A 16,999-nucleotide genomic window follows, 5' to 3' on the forward strand; every position below is an offset into this window, starting at 1 on the left:
ACAACTCACGAGCACTAGAGCTGACTCATGGCAGGCTTTAAGCTGGCCAATCAGAAGATTTTAGGGGCGTTGTAGAATGGGTCTTAAAGAAACATGAGCTAAAATGGTTTGCTACAGACAGAGGGCAAACTTCTGGGTTAGATTTAATAGTCAGTATATAAAACAACTAATAAAATGAACACATTATTATTTTGTTTTTTTAATGCAACTGGTGTGAAAGATTTATAGCGTGTAGGAAATGAGAACTTTAGGGCTCTTGTTCTCTTACACTGCTTTTTAAGCATTTTATTCTCATTTAACCTTTTACTACAGTTCATTTCAATAAAAATACATGCGATAAGGACTGTATTATTGCTCTGAATAACCCATTACTAAAGATTATTGCCTGCTAACTTCCTGTGTGAAACTTTGGGAAGTTGTAAGGAAGTATGATGTTAAAATATCTGTTTTATTATGGAACTGAGGTTGATTAAACTAAAATTTCCATCCAAATAGACATGCATGGCCATTTAAATTGGACACGGCATCATATCATGCAAGTTGCTCAATTTAATCTTATTTATTCAATCAATCAGCTCATTTGTGTTTCATCGACTCCAGAGATGGAGTCCATTTTAAGGACAGCCAGGTATGTGGTGTATACGGTACGTAAGCATGCAAGCGTAAAGAAGACTTCACAGTGAAGGACAAGAAAGACAAAGACAGCTTACCTGCAGAGCAGCCTGGGTTGAGCAGACGTAGAAATGAGAGAGGAGAAAAAGCCAAAGTAGAGGAAAAGAAAAGACAGCTGGTTAGAAGTGTCTTCACACTAGCAGCCAGTCGGAGGGCAGAGGGAGCGAGATAAAAATAGCTTATAGATAAATTGGTGAAGGGTAAACGGAGGATAGGTGTTCAAGGACAGGCAGAAGTAGTCACATGTACAATGACTAAACAAAAGAGAAAGAAGAATATGAAAGAAAATGCTGGGGGAGAACAAGACAGGAGGAGGCGACATGAATAACTTCAAATAAAAGACACTTCAGAGGAAGTACTTGATGACCAAAGTGGATTCCACTGACAAAAAGAAACAGAAGTTCAGAAAAACCCAGCAGACAGTTGGCTGGCAGATGTCTGGATTCAATGATGTTCAGTTAAAGTTAGACAATTTACAACAACCACATATCCTAGCATAACAACCCACATCCAGCTTTATTTCTAAGCCACTGCGGGGCTATAAAAGTCTGGAGAGATTTAAGTTTAGAACCTAAAAAAAAAGTGACTTTCAACTAAAATGTGTTTCAAGAAAATGTGAAATATGAAAATAAATGGTGACATAAGTGGGAACAAGACTCAGTAGTGAGAGGGAGTGTTGGCAGAGATGCCGGACAGAGATGAGGACATGCTGAAACCAAACCTTTTTGTTTGGAAATGGGTTTCCGTCAGCCATCAATAATGCATGGCTGCGTAGCTGAGATCACCCTCTGTTATCACCTTACACCCGGGTGGAGTTGTAACTCCATTCACTCAAATGACAAATAAACCCAACACGATCAGACCTGAGCCCCAGATTAAAAGGTAGCTCAAAGGTTGCATAATTATAAACATTATTCACTTGAAATGTAACTTAGTTTTTCTTTTCCTATTGGAGTATTTGTTTGATTTAACAATAAACATAGTAAAAGGCTCTCTCTATAAATCCTGTAATACCATCAGCAAAATGCGCCACTTCTCTTTTATCCAATTTTCCTGTTTGTACTAATCCACCTAAATGATTTTATAGCCTCTCAATATCATATGTTTTTTTATTCTGTTTTGCATACTGTACCGATGTGCCTCTTGGCCAGGTGTCCCTCAAAAAATACATTTTATCTCAAGGGAGTTCTTGGTAAAAGATTAAATAAAATAGTACTAAGTCTGTGTGAAGCAGAAAAGCCTTGTGGCAAAGACAAGCAATCACTAAAAATGTTCACAAAATGAGCAAATTTCCCAGCAGTTTGCTGTCGTAGTGTCCTTGGGCAAGACACCTTACCCACCTTGCCCCGTGTGAATGTGTATGAATGTGTATGAATGTTGGTGGTGGTCGGAGGGGCCGTTTGGCGCGATATGGCAGCCACGCTTCTGTCAGTCTGCCCCAGGGCAGCTGTGGCTACAAAACGTAGGTTACCACCACCAGGGAGGATGTGTATGAATGAATAATGATCTCTGTAAAGCGCTCTGGGTGCCTTGAAGGGCGCTATATAAATCCAAGTCATTATTATTATTATTATTATTATTATAAATTAGCAAGTCATCAGTCGTGGTTTTCATTCTCTTTTCCAACTATACAATATTATGAATATATGCTAGGTGCTAAATGTGTGGATGCTGTGTTTATGTCCCGGTGCTGGAGACGATGTTTAAACCAGAGGAAGAGTGAGATAATAGGGAGTTTTTATGCACCTTTTGCTGGATGGTGGAGTGCTTCAGTTCCATGTCCCTCTTCTCTTTGGCAGCATCGACCACCAGCTGGTCCAACTGCAACACAGATAACAGATAATTAGTCACGCTTAACAAACCAAGTGATTTCAAGATCTTCACTCAAAAAACAGCTTTAGCTTATTTAACGCAACGTATGTATATGGAAGTAAAAGTGCAAAGACTGTAAAACCGAGTTCTGGTCTATTAACTTCACTTGACAAATTAATTTGTGTGTGCTGTGAGTATTTATTTCTCTTTTTCTTGCCCAAATCAAGGCAAGGCATGCTGTGTCCTCTAAACAAAACAGACTGAGCTCTGAAGGCTTCATCGCGTGTGAAACTGGATGGGAGCTGAATAATTCTCTTCACCAAACTGCAACTGACAGCTGCATGCAGACGGTGAAACAAAGACACTTTTGAGGAGAAAAGAAAGCAAGAAGTAGAAAAATAAGAGTTTCAATAGATCACTGAGGGCCAGAGAGCAATACTGAAAATGTGCCAGTTTGCCTCAGACCAGTGAAATTCTTTTCTAGGTCTCTTGATAGTCTGTTGATGCAGTGTGACCCGAATCAGAATGTCTCAATCCTCAAACACAAAAGAATCAGTATGTGATTAGAGGTCAGTATGGGTTTTTTTCCCCCTTCATCTTCTTTTTGCTGAAGAGGGGGAGGGAGAGGAGTTCAAAGTTTCATAAGTAAACTGCAGAAACAAACACTTATGTAGTGTGAATGATTTAAGGTTTGAAAAAGTCACATAATCAAGTAAAAATATATTTTGTAGTTCTATTTTAATTCATGGATGGTCATGCTGGCTTGACTACAGAGTGACGCAATGAAATCTAACAAATATTTCACATGAACATAATAGGGTGCAAAAATCAAAAGCACTCAAAATGTCTTACATTGCAAGTAAAATAAATATATGATAAATATAAATTGAAAAGTTTTGAAATTGAAAAGTTACTGGATCAAGACTAAAAAACATAACATGAAAATGGAGCAGCAGAAACAGAAATAAAAATAATCATGATAACTAAAAACTGTCTGTGAAGTGAAGGACAGTAATGGATCCAATCAAGATGTGTCTCGTGATCTTTTAACTTTGACCCTGGTAACATTTATCTCAGCAGAAAACAAAAAATGAATCCATGTTTTAATCAGGACTGCTTCACTTGCACTGAAACAGTTTTGATTGCTTTCTCAATTGTTTTCTACATTGATAGGTAGTTGTCTGTTAATGTTTGAATGCATGCAAAAGTGCCATCACAGAAAATTTCATTTTTTTCCCCCAAGAAATCCTTAAGAGTTAACAAAACATAGCCCTTTTAATGTAGCTTTTTAATGTATTCATAGGTTTAAAATGTATACATTCCACATCTTTAATGTTACAATGTTTAACTGTTTCCTTTCACTTTGAGAAATAACATTCATGCTTGGTTTTACAGAGCATGAATGAATCTGCTCTTCCCTAGGCGTTTTGGAGTAGATAGAATTTGAGGAGCCGTTTGTTTTGTTTAGAACGGAAATGGGTGGACGAGAGCAGCCGACTGATAACATCAGATGGGAAATGTTTTTCCCTGCTTCAACCACAACAACTAGCCCGGTCCACTCCGGCCGTCCATCTGCCGTCATCTGAAAACACAGGTGTGTGTTTGTTCAGGTATCTCTCTGCATATTTTATGACACTATCTCACTTGCATGCCCGCCCCCCCAAACCCCTAAACAATGCCTGCTGAGACATCGGCTCAGATGTTTTGTCCTGCTTCTGTCTGTCTCTTCCTTCAGTCTTGATAAGCAACTATACTGACAGGCTTTATGATTCATGGATGAGACGCAGAACGGCTCTGAGGGCTCATTCACTGAACTTCCATGGGGTCAGTCATAAGGCTTTGTGTCATGGCAACAATCAGTAACATATCTAATACACAGAAGTAGATTGTTCCACTAGTGTGCCAGAAATAGCAGCACACTGCAAATGAATCATTGTAAGTTGTCATGCAAATAAAAAAAGAACTTCAAAGACAGAAAGCCATGCAATCTTACTGTGACCCTCTGTATCAATTACTGAGCAACTGTCTACATAACAACTCAATACCTAATTCTCAGACCACTACTGCAACTTACTGCAACAAAATTCTTGGTTTATCTTATCTGACGATTTTTCCTGTTTTCTTCTCACCATCCCTTTTTTATCTTGAATTTGTAAAGGTTACTGGTTAATTTAATTTTTCTTATCTCCTGCTACCAAACAAAGCCCAACCATGCTGTTCATCACTTTCACTCCACATCAAGGGAGAAAGCTTTCGTCTTCAAAACCCAAACCAGGAGTCGTTAAAGACCAAAATACACAAGGTTCTTGTTGGTGGGAAGTATTCCTACCCTTTATCAATTTCTGATTGGTTACAGACATCATGTCATATTACCAGACCTGTTGACAGCTCCTCCACACCTCCCGACACAGCCTCTCCACCTTCTTTAGCTTCATGATGGACAGAAGAAAAGATAGAAAGCACAATCTCCTTGTTTTCTGCTTCCCACAGCTTGGCGTCTGATCCGTCTCTCCTCTTGGTTTTGCTCTGCTCCAAATTCAGTGTGACAGATTTCTAATCCACAGCAGAGTTTTACTCCAGTTGTTCGCCAGCTTGAAACCAACCCTCTCTTTTTTTCCCCCTCCCTCTTCAGGGTTTGGGTTATAAGACTTGTCTTTTCCAATTCTCTCCTTTCTTCATCACAAGTACTTGCTTTTTTTTTTTGCCTTCAGCTTTTTGAGTCGTACAGTCCATGCCTTTCTGGCCTGCCTCAGTCTCTCTTTGCTTTGAAAAGATTATGTTCTGTCATTTCTCCTTTTCTGAAATCTGCTTTTAAAAAGAAAAAAATGAATAAATAAACGCGGTCCGGTGGAAATGCTTCACTTTTTTCTGTCACTGTCGAGGTATCAGCAACATCTGATGTTTCCAGTTTCAGAATGAAAGGGAAAGAAACGTCCTTCTTCGCTCGAATCCAATTCAGAGGACTGCTGCTCCAACGTTTCCATTATGGCTTCCAGAAAAATGGCTTCTTTTCAAATAAAATAAACACTTTGCAGTTCCCTTTTTGTCTTAGTTAAAAAGTCACCAGAAAAAGGAAAAAAAAATTGCTTACAATCAGCACTTCCCTCCTCAGATGTGAACACCTCAAGTCCTGACTCTGAACTCGTTTATCTTCTCTGGTCCCGCATGCTCTGCTCAGAATACTAGCCTGTACTTCTGCTTCAGCCTCAGGGTCACCTCTTTAAAATTCACAACACTAAACATCAATCCTGTGTCTTTTCTGTGTTCGCTCAGCTCACTGTCAACTCTGTGAGTCCTCCAGTGGGGAAAACCCTCCGACTGTTTTCTTTCCTCGTTCCTGGCGACTTGTGCAGCAGCTCCACCATGATAATAATCTTAAAGTCACATTCGGGATGTGTTTGGGTCTAAGGGAAGACTCTTGTTTGTCAGAGGATGCACATAGACACACACACACCTCGCCTGATAACTCATTCGACAAAAAAGATAGCAACCCTCATGTGTATATACATGAAATACTTGGGAGTTTTGTTACAAAGACATTTGAATAGAAAAAAGAATGTAAACATGTTTCCTTCAGGAGCAAAGATATCTAGTGATTATCAAACATTTCATTTCATATCAGCAAGGGGAAAGAAACTTGATAGTACACCTCACCATCACCTGCTGGTACTGCTCCCAGTCAGTGTCAACTCACTGCAAAGCAACTACTAACTAACTAAAAATAGAATCAAGAGCTTTTTCTAAAAGGCATCACCTTCTTTCTTCAAACTATATTATTTGATTGTCAAACAAAATAAAACGCGTTTCTACTTGAGATAGCGCTGTTATGGAAACTCAGCAATCAGCTATTCCGCAGCCACTCTCAAAATAGCGTCATGTTTGTTTATATTTCATTAGTTTATTATGTGTTTCCGCAACAGTCCAAGCGATGCCAGTGACCAAGTTGTATACATTTTTATGTGAAGGATTAATTCAAAAATAGAAAAAAGGAAGTTATGAAAGAAGCAACGAGTTTTTACACAGCACTTCCTGACCAAAAACCCAAGTGGTGTAAAGCATAAGGATAATCTGAGCTATATGTGCGTGTAGAAAGAGGCCTGTACCTGTCCTCCCAGCTGTTTCATGAGAGGCTGCAGCTCACTGAAGAGGTCATAACCTTGGTGGAAGAACGTCAGATGGGCATACATGAAAGACAGCATCTAGGAAAAACACAGTGATTAGTCAAAGCCCTGCAAACATGACACCCATGTCATTTGAGTAAGAAGGAAACTCACTGATTTCAGGATTTCTGATCTTTTCTTGGACTGCAGCACGTTTATCTGAAAACAACAATAAGAAAACAGTCAGAGGAAGGAACACATGCAGCAGCCAGAGCAGGCAAACACATCCTAAATGTATCAGGAGATAACTGAGAGGAGAAAAACACCACAAAGAAAAACTAAATGTAAAGCTCAGGATGGGAATTAAAAAAACAAAAACAAAGTCAGACAGATGGGGAATAGAGATCACAAAAAATGTCAAGAAAAAGGGGAAACTAAAGAAAGCTGACGAGCGTGAATCACGTGGTTGGAAATTACACAGAACATCTCCCCAGGCTTTTCCAGATAGTGTTTTGTCAATCGAGCACCAGGGGGAGCCCGTTGTCTGATATTAAACCCCGAGATGTACTGTAGTTGAAGCCCAGTTCAACTATTATCCTCACTGTCCCGCTGTGCCGTAGCCTCAAGCCTTCTCATTTTTCTGAAAGTCATTCTTTTGTCCAGGCGTATTACTATTCTGCTGCCTGTCTCGCCTAAGGGGAGGTTATTTTAGGTCACTGTTGAAGCAGAGAGATGTGTGGTGCATTTTAAATACAGACGCTGATGCACTCCAGCAGGAGTGACAGTTGCCAAAAACTGCTCTTCGACAGCAAAGTTACAGACTGGGTGTGGTGATGCATTTGGCTTGCAGGAAAAGCAGGGCAGCCTCTGAACACTGCATCATGTAGTGCTCATGAAGTGACCTTGTTTTGTTTGTTTGTGGTCAAGAAAAAAGGGTCACCCTATTTCAATACATTAGAGATGAAGACTTCAATCCATCTTAAAAGGCCTCCGATAATTTCATTATTGAAAGTCGTAAGTCGGTTTGTAGAGCAACACTTGACCGCACTTGTTTTTGTATGGACATGTGAACTCCCATCCTGGGAAGAAAGCTTATTTTTCCATCTCAAAGCCACAATCACTGATGCCTCACAAGTTTTACAAGCCCTTGGCTTTTTTGGATTACAGGCAGTAGTAGTTTTGACTGGAACAGCGCCCTTAAATGATGGTAATTATGTTGGTACAATTCACATGGGGTCAAGACAACAGCCACAAGCAAAAGTTACAAGCAATTAGCTGGTAATTGTTTGCTAAGTTGTGGTAATTCCCCCCTTTTAAGGGTGGAGAAGAAGCTTCATTTCAGCACAATAAAGTTTTATGGGTATAATAGAAAAGCCCTGTAATGCTTTTGGTGAGGTACAAAGTGGAAAGATTAATGAGGATAAAATTAAAAGTAAAGATACGGTGTGTGCCATATTTTCTTCCCACTTGTTCATTTACACAATTCTATCACTTATATTTGGTAAAAATTATCAGAACCTTTGCTTTTCTACATTCAAAACACAGCAAGGGGTTTCTATGACAAGGGTCAGGAGCAAGTCAGACTTTTTTTAACCTCTTTAGACCTGGTGTAATTTTTTTTTCCTTGTTGCTTTGGGCTCCCGTTAGGAAATGAAATATAACCACATAGACAACAAAACATGTGATGTTGACATAAGTGTAGGCCAGGTCTTAGGAGGTTAGTATACGTTAATCATGGAAATGTCTTTTCAGGCAAACTTCAACAGTTTATCATCTGAATCTATATGGCACAGAACAATAAAAAAGAGACAGATGCTCTATTCTTAAAATGTCATGAACGCAAGTCGAGTCAACCTCTTGCCAACATTTCCTTCACTCTCCATTCTCCTCCATGTCACTTTAAGCTATACAGTGTGTAATTAAGCAAAAATTTGACTAAACCAAAAAAAAAAAAAAGGAAAACAAAAATGAAAACAAACTAAAGTCCATCTCAAGTGTTCGCCACAGGCTGCAGCAGTTCGCTGCTTTCATTCAAAGTGCTGACTGCATATACCGAGTGTGAAACTTCAAAGGACTCATTTAAATCAGCTGAGCGTGCTGCTACTTTAAAAATTTCCTGTAAGCACACTAACAGGCATGATCATAATTCAAATAATTCCTCTGAGCCAGACCCATTTTTACGAAGAGTACAATTACGCACTAGAGAGGCAAACTGTTGTTGAATCCTGCTTTTGGTTTTCTCTTCATTCACCAGCTGATTTTGTGGAGAACTGTCCCCAGACTGCTTTGTCTGTCCCTTTAGAGACGGGTTCTGCAAAAGGTCTGGCAGCTGCTTTATCAGAAACCACAAAGCATTCATTGGAGCTGCAGTGGCTCAGAGGACACTAAAGGCGGGATTCAATGACACAAGAACTTTTCACTGGTAAAGGGTCAGAGTCCAAGACATTTATTCAGATTTGAAAAGAAACAAAAAAAGAAAATCTTGAAAAGAAGAAAGTTGTATGTGAAATATATTCAATGAAATGCTTAATACTGATGGAGTAAGATTACTTTACAAAAGTTGGACCCAATACATTTTTTTTTTTAATCTTAACAGGAAAAAGCCAAGCTGGCTTCTTATTTTTTCTAATCTGTTTCCTCATCCACTAATTTTCAAATGATACTCAAGATACAAGTCATTTCTACTCCAGTGACCTCCATCACACATGCTTGCCAGGGTATAATGAGACAGGAAATTAATCATTACTTTGTCTATTCGCCCGTGTAGGTGCTGATGTACTGTAAGTGATGCTGTTTTTCCTGTAATTAACAATGTGCTATGTATGAGCACCAACTTTCGCTGAATCCTGTACCGATATGTTAAACTGTTTAGTTTATGACACAGAGATGAGTTTCTCTTCTCTCTGCAGCATCAGCACTTCCTGCCTGATACAGTATATGAAGTTCCACATCCACATCAGCCAGAGAAGCTGTGTAAATGACTCTGTGCAGCTCAGCTTTTTTGAATTTTTTTTTTAAGCTTCTCGGTTAAAAGATGCATGTCAGCAATCTGTTGCTATAAATATGTATCAACTCTCAGAAGCTGGTGAGTCTGTAATTTACACCGTGTTCCAACAGTGAGCGTTTGTACCTGTAAGACGTAGTCGAGGACAATGTGTCGGAAGCACTTGCGTGTGGCGGTGAGGATGCTGGTGGCCTCCTCCACTTCATGTTGCTTGTTGCGGGGAGCCTGAGCATTCTTGATGAGTGCAGCCTCCTTCTCCTCACTCACTTTATCAAACTGTTTCTTGGCTTCTTTGAACTTCCGCAGGTCACTATCATGGAGGAAATGTTGATTCACAGAGTTACTATCATACACGTATTCCTAACTGTGTAAGAATTTGTTAACGGTTGCAGGGAGGAGTATTGAATATAACTCCATTAGGTGACTAATTCCTTTAGAGGCTAACTTCTGAGTTGGTAGTGTTTTCAGACAAGCCAATATATATTCTCTAAAGGATAAAATAAAATTTGTTTTTCTTTTCAAAATATATCCCCCTTAATGATTAAATAATCCGATCACAATGAGACAGCTAGTCAGAGTATTTCCAAGGTTTGTCTTGGAAGAATCAGGTGCTGCTGATGTGGCTGCTCAGCCCTGATGGAGCTGAACCTTACAGCATAATGAAATTAAACACAGCTGCAGCTGCTGTCTGAATTTCTGAGTAGAGGCTTAAATCATGCGTTATAAATTAAATGCATATTTGTGAAATTATGCTTATATTACGTCTTATTCTTTTATTCATCTTTTATGTTCTGTCAATATTTTCTGCAATCTTTTCTTTTAACAATAGTTTTAAAAAGAAAACTCCCGCACACCTTCTCACTGTACTCATGTTTATTGGGCCAACGTTGGCCCAATATACACGAGTACGGTGAGAAGAAAATGTGTGTTTTATTTTTAAAATTGGCAGCAGCTTTCCTCCTCCGATGCACCTTTCTGCATATCCGGTGTGCTAAAAGTTTTCTACTTTTAACAATAGTTAAAAGACTATAATCCAAATCTACATTCTCATAGATGAAGGACGCAGTTACTCCAATGTATTTGTTTATCATTAAAAAAAAAGCACAAACTGAGCCGCTCGGTGGCACAGTGGGTTAAGCAAGCGGCTCATATACTGAGGCTACAGTCCTCCTGCAGTGGTCGCAGGTTTGAATCCCGGCCTGTGCACCTTTGCTGCATGTCATCCCCATTCTCTCTCTCTCTCTCTCTACCCCTTTCCTGTCTGTACACTTTGAATAAAGGGCCACTAGAGCCAAAAAAAATCTTAAAAAAAAAAAGCACAAACTGCTCAACCAGTTTTGTTCATCTTCGGAAAGTAAGTACTCACTCTTTCACAAATGTTTGCAGCTGGGTCTTGATGGATCTCTGAGCCTGATCAAATAATATCTGTGAAGAAAGAAAACAAGTGTGGTTCCTTATTCATATTTAAAGTTGAATTCTGTCTGGTTAGATAAGAAAAAGTATGACATAGTGAATAGAAGAAAAAAAAACACCCTGATAAATCTGTTCCCCTTCTAGGCCAGTCAGCTCTCAGCTTCTCTGCCTGAGGATTTTTGTTAACATCACAGGGTGCAATTAAGCAGCTAAATTTACACAAACACTGACTTTGTAAACTCCCCTCATAAAGACATGTACACAACAAATTATGTCATTTGCTTCTTTTTCCTTGTGTGTCATATCCGTATTAACATGCAGACTTCCTTGAAAATGATCTTTCAAGCACAAAAAGAAAAAAGAAAAGTAGACTTTTAAGTATAAGTTCTGTACAACTTGGTTGCAAAATGTAAGACAATATGGGCTGTGTGGCTAGAAGAGGCTAACGCTGACGAACAGATTGAGCACTGTGAGCAGATCATGTGCTGGAAGACTGCTGAGTGGCAAAAGCCATCAGTCAGCTGACGTGGTCAGTCCCCACTGATGAGTAACAGTCGCAGACTCTCACACTGGCTCTTGCAGGATTTTACGGACTAGTCCAGAGGCTAATAAGAGGACTTGGGGAGTAAAGACCAACTGCTGAGTCACTGCGGTCTTCTCATCCCACATTTCTTTTACGATTTTAGAAGACAAGCGGCATCTCCTCTTTCATATCCAGGATTAAACCTGTCAGTGTTGCAAACTGATTTAAGACCAAAAACCTTCCATAGCAGTCAATTAATCTAAATCCGAACAGGCAGCAATGCGGCTGGATGCATCTGTCAGATACAGTACGTCCAAATCAGATTCAACTGCCATACAGTTCTGGTCAGAGTAGGACTGCAACAATGTCGAATTTTCACAATGCTATACTATTATAAACGAATAAATAAAAAGAATAAAAGCACCTTCAAATGTGAAGTGATTCCTGCCAGAGTACCATTAGAGGTCAATGAACCACGGAGAGTGCAGGGAAATTTTCACTGGACACTTTTACTATATATGGTTAACCATTAACGATATACTGTACATTCCACTCATTTTTCATGAGCACTGTTAAAGTTAGTTAAAAACACACATAAACCCATGCACACACGCAACACCCAAATCTTCCAAAGGAAGAAGAGATGGTGATGCTCCTTTGTGGTCGTAGAGCTGGAATACTGGGACCGCAACAACCAAATAACACCACTACATACAAACTAAAAAGTAGTCTATATAAAATACTTTTATTTGCTTGTCTTGACAAAGGACATATTGGAAAGTAAGTTCTTAGGACTGCCATTATGTCCCAAGCAACAGCTTTCTGAAAAACGGACTACAATAATGTAAATAATAATAACATACAAGACATTTTAAGTGTTGGTTCTAATTGTAAACACATTTTTTGGAAAGTTGTTGAATATTGCAAATGCCACAAGTTTCACAAACTTCAGGAGAAAGAAGTTAAAGCAGCACAATGTAACTTTTCCACCTTAATCTAATATTTCCAGAGTCATTGTGATGGTACATCAACTTACAACAGGTTTAATGAAACCTCTGTCATGGTCTGAGGGGTCTGTATCGCCTTCACTGGCACTATGTAACTTTGAGGAGCATGGTAGGAACCCTTCCACACTACTGGTAAAGCACTACCGCTTTTGTCCAAAGGAGCCGCCAAACTCAACAAAAGCTGAAAGTTACATTGTGCTGCTTTAAGTTGTATAAAAATGATTAAACATGCTGTCCTTCGCAAGAAGAAGAAAAAAAAACTGAGAAAAGAGTGTCTCAGGTGAATTTTTATCAGTTTTTAAAAATTCCTGGAGCCTTTAATGATTGTAAAAAAATGTTAAGGCTGTAGTTTTACTCTGTTCAGTAATCTGTCACATCGTTCTGCGTATGAAAAACCCCTTAAGGCCCACCTGTTCTTAGAGACACATTGTTCAGATCTGGAGGAAGTATGAATGATCAGAGTCAGGGTGTCAAAAGCCCCTCTTACATTCTGTTGGATACCCCATGTTTAATACCCAAATTTAGCATGCCGTCTGTCCTTTTTACGTTAACTGACAAGGGGTCGGTGTCGAGCTGGCCCCATCAATAACCTGTCTCCGAGGGACACTTAATCGTGAGTCAGGTCTGATGTGGAAAGAATGATGCGGGATGGCAGGACCTGGGTGGGATTTACTGATAACAGAAGAACTCCTCATCTTCAGAGCTGAGGATGCTGTAAATCGGTTCCCTTATTATGCAGCTGACTACTAAAATGACAGACTGTGGCATTGCAAGAAATTAAAGTCAGGTCATTAACAAACAGAGGAGCCTTAGGAGGAATCCTTATGTGGTCAATGACCACAACGGCAGCCCTGTATCAGCCAGCCCTTCCACAATGGTGAAGCCAGCGGGGCCAACCAAACAGGTCGGGGGTCCGTCATGTTATGTAAAACCACTTGATGATGACCAGTTTTTGAACGACAACGTTCTTCAAGAATGACTGAAACTATCATTTCAGTTACATAGGTTTTTTGTTTTTGTTGTTTGTTTTTTTATTACACTGATCTATGAAATACCAACAACAGTCCAATGTGATGTCATCTACTTTAATATATTTATCTGACACGAAAAAAAAAAGAAGAAAAACAGGAGATATTAAGAATTTTCTATTTTGAAAAGGCTCAATTCTGTTTTGTAGTTTTTTTCCTCCCTTGAGCAGTGTGTTATTACAGTGACTCTGTTGCTGGCTGGAAACTGTGGAGATGATATGTAAAGCTAAGAGAAGACAAGATTTGACGAGGGCATTGAGGGATGAAGAGTCGCTGCAGGGCAAGAGCTCATCTTGCACGTTCCCTTAGCATTCGAGTTTGTAATAGTGAGGCCTGACATGTAGGAAGACTAACAGTGTGGGACTCTACGAGAACGCAGTCACCTGATCACATCTGTCCAATTAGGTTTCCTGCATAGTTTAAATACGTGAGAGGAGCACCATCATCATTTATTACTGCAACTGATAGTGAAGCTCATTACAATACTGTGCAATACTGTAAGGTTACGATAATACATGTACTAGTCTGGAACTGTGAATGGTTGGTCTGATATTTCAGCTGCATAAAGGATGACAACCACATAATAAAACATTGACCATGACCTCGCTTCCCCCAGTGATGCATAATTTATTCCAAGAGATAAATTCCAGTGTTGCACAACATGGGGTGCAGGGATTGGATTTTACGAGCGAGAGAATTACTCCCTGCATTCAGTTGCATAGATTGTTGTGTTTTTTTTCATGCTGGAAAATGTCATTTTAATTTTGTTCTTCATGCCAAAGCTTTGTTTAAATTCTAGTCATGGTTCAGGGGAAACAGAAAAGGAATTTTTGCAGTTGACCCAAATAGCTTTGTTTTAACCACTTTTTTTATGGAGGGCAATGTTTGGTGCACCGACAGGCGCACTTTAAGCAACACACTGCTTCACAGTGTCAAATTATAGCCACTTCCTCATATCTAACCAGAAAGGCTAGGCCTCAAAGATGTTCCTTATGCTTCTTTTTCACAAGACATTAGCCTTCCACTCAAGACATAAACTTGCTTTGTCTGCTAAATTGCTGCCGTCGTCAGCGGTGAATATAAACTGATAGTTATAGCTTCCCTCAACTATTAAGACCATCTGGATTTTGTCATCGCCCAGCTGTAAAAGGGAATAAAATAATGTCAGTACATCCGTTTTCCCAATGGCTTACCGTGTGATAGTTGATCATCTCCTGCAGGCTCTCTGCAAACTTTGTGAGACTTGACTGTAAACAGAAAAAGAGGAGAGCCATGAAGGAATGCGAAGAAAGGAAGTGACCATGTGCTGTGGTGAGGAAGAACACAATAAAAGCACAAAAATGGGACTAAGATGCACAAATGGGATGAAATTAAACTCCTGTTGAATGCCACACCGCAAACATGCTGCACTGACACAAACTATTCAGGCCTGACTGAAAGGAAACTGGCCTGGAGTGGGCATTAATGGTGCTTTGAAAGCTGTTGGTTTCCCTCCAAAAACTAGGGTCAAGACCTTTACTTTGTAAATGGGATTCTTCTGTCTATTTATTTCTCTAAAACGAGTGGTTGAGCTGGTTGAAGTGGCTAAACTTCAAACTGAAAGCCGAGGCAGGGAACCAAATGTACAAACACTGAGAGGAAGTGCTCGTCTCACCACACAAGATCCTACGAGAAAACAAAACATCTGACCTCTGACAGGCCCAGTGTACTGCACAGGCTTAGACTTGTACTTATCTATTACAAACTAAGATTAATCTGATATTGTCATCAGGGATGAGAATATTCAAGAGAGAAAATAATACATGTTAACATCTAGGAGAAATTATGACATCAGATGTTTACAGTGTAAAATGTACAAATGCAGTCTCCACATGTCTCCATTTTACTGATAATGGCACATTTGTACATCTTTAAAGACTTTAAGAGAACTTCTGCCCCACAGACGCAAAAGAGGAAACAACAAAAACATTATGGTAAAGATGAGACTTCCTATAGCTGAGATGACACAAGATTATTTCTTGTTTACCTCAATGACCTCATCTTTTGTGGACTGTTGAGCAAGCTCCCGGATCCCGCTGACAAACTGCTTGTTGGCTGCATTGTAGGTTTTTCCAGCATCAATCATCCCAATACACAACTTCACCAACTAGTGAATGAAAGAGAAAGAGGCAAAGAGAAATGTAAACGGGGGATTCATGGTGGGAAAAAAACATAATTGGAAACTAATGAAATAAAACAAGCAGCAATAATAATTTCGTTTTTTTCTCATTAAAAACAGAAGTGGTTTGGAGAGTGAAGGATCAACGTTGTAATATGAGATACTTAGTGCCTACTTATCCTCTCTTGGGTGATTAACAGATGACACATTGGGAGCAAATATAATGCCGCGTTATGTGATGTTACATCAAAATGTAACCCTTCTCCGTCTATACACTCCTACATACGAGATGACACGGATGGCATTAACATGTCACCAAGTGATCTGATCACAAGTGGATGTACCCTGAAGTTCAGGTGTGACAACACCTTGGATCCATTTGGGAACACATTGAGGTTTGATCGCTTAAACCCACCTTTGGAGGTGGTCTGGGCAACATGTCCACATTATTTTAGAAGTGTAAATGTGTCGTGGGCCACTGTGAAGGGCTGCCTACATAACTGATGTCTTCTGTGTAGGCTGAAAGTCTGTACTCATTCACACAACTGTATTACATAAGAGCTGACACAACAAGGACGAGTGGTTTAGTGCATTTATGGTTCTCACGGGCAGAAAAACAAACAACAATGCATTTGGTCTTTGCAAGCGGAAATCAAGCAGTTATTTTTCTGCATATAGGGTGAAGGAGTGTGATATGATCACAAATTATCACTGAAACCACATGTATAGATGCAAGCTAATGCCAATTGTAAATACACCCACTTAGAGCTGTCCACTTCTGGTGAAATGGCTCAGGAAGACTGATTATACCAAGTGTAAATGGGGCCAGACTCTGGGGATTGGCAGCCAAAGCAGCTAAATACCTCTTCTTCTTACATCTAAAAATGTAAATTAACAGCAGCTTCCAAACTGCTTCTGTTCTATCGCTACCCCAGTTAAAAAAACAAGGTAAAAATTTCACTTTTCTATTGTGTTCTAACATAAAAAGAGTCAATAATTATTGTTAAATGTGTTTCAAAGAAACTTAAGTGCAGCTAAATAATATTTACTAGGCAATAAGACACAGGACAAAGACTGTAGAGCCTTTCGACTATTTATACAAAATCTATTGAATTCTTTTAAAAGGCAGGTTTAATGGTACAATTAAAAGTGTGTTTATCATTTTGTATTCAACATGTCTGTATGGACTGATCATGCAAATAGCACGCGCCATGAAACACCAGTGAACTTTGGTCTCTTCAGGAGTGACTCCACCCAAAGTCCTGGGTGATACTGTAGATAC

General features: G+C 39.4%; 1 protein-coding gene across 3 annotated transcripts in view; it reads right to left on the reverse strand.

The window, feature by feature from the left end:
* LOC133458500 (arf-GAP with coiled-coil, ANK repeat and PH domain-containing protein 2-like) overlaps nucleotides 1–16,999 on the reverse strand; it is a 55,350-nt gene that overhangs the window by 19,790 nt on the left and 18,561 nt on the right. For all 3 annotated transcript variants that reach the window (XM_061738458.1, XM_061738459.1, XM_061738457.1), the window contains exons 3-9: nucleotides 15,586–15,705; nucleotides 14,753–14,806; nucleotides 10,955–11,013; nucleotides 9,715–9,898; nucleotides 6,759–6,803; nucleotides 6,588–6,683; nucleotides 2,419–2,493 (exon numbers count right to left, since the gene is read on the reverse strand). In XM_061738458.1, the coding sequence (XP_061594442.1) occupies nucleotides 2,419–2,493; nucleotides 6,588–6,683; nucleotides 6,759–6,803; nucleotides 9,715–9,898; nucleotides 10,955–11,013; nucleotides 14,753–14,806; nucleotides 15,586–15,705 (633 nt within the window). The remainder of the gene's footprint in view (nucleotides 1–2,418; nucleotides 2,494–6,587; nucleotides 6,684–6,758; nucleotides 6,804–9,714; nucleotides 9,899–10,954; nucleotides 11,014–14,752; nucleotides 14,807–15,585; nucleotides 15,706–16,999) is intronic.

This window comes from Cololabis saira, chromosome 13 (genome assembly GCF_033807715.1).
Source record: "Cololabis saira isolate AMF1-May2022 chromosome 13, fColSai1.1, whole genome shotgun sequence".
NCBI lineage: Eukaryota > Metazoa > Chordata > Actinopteri > Beloniformes > Belonidae > Cololabis > Cololabis saira.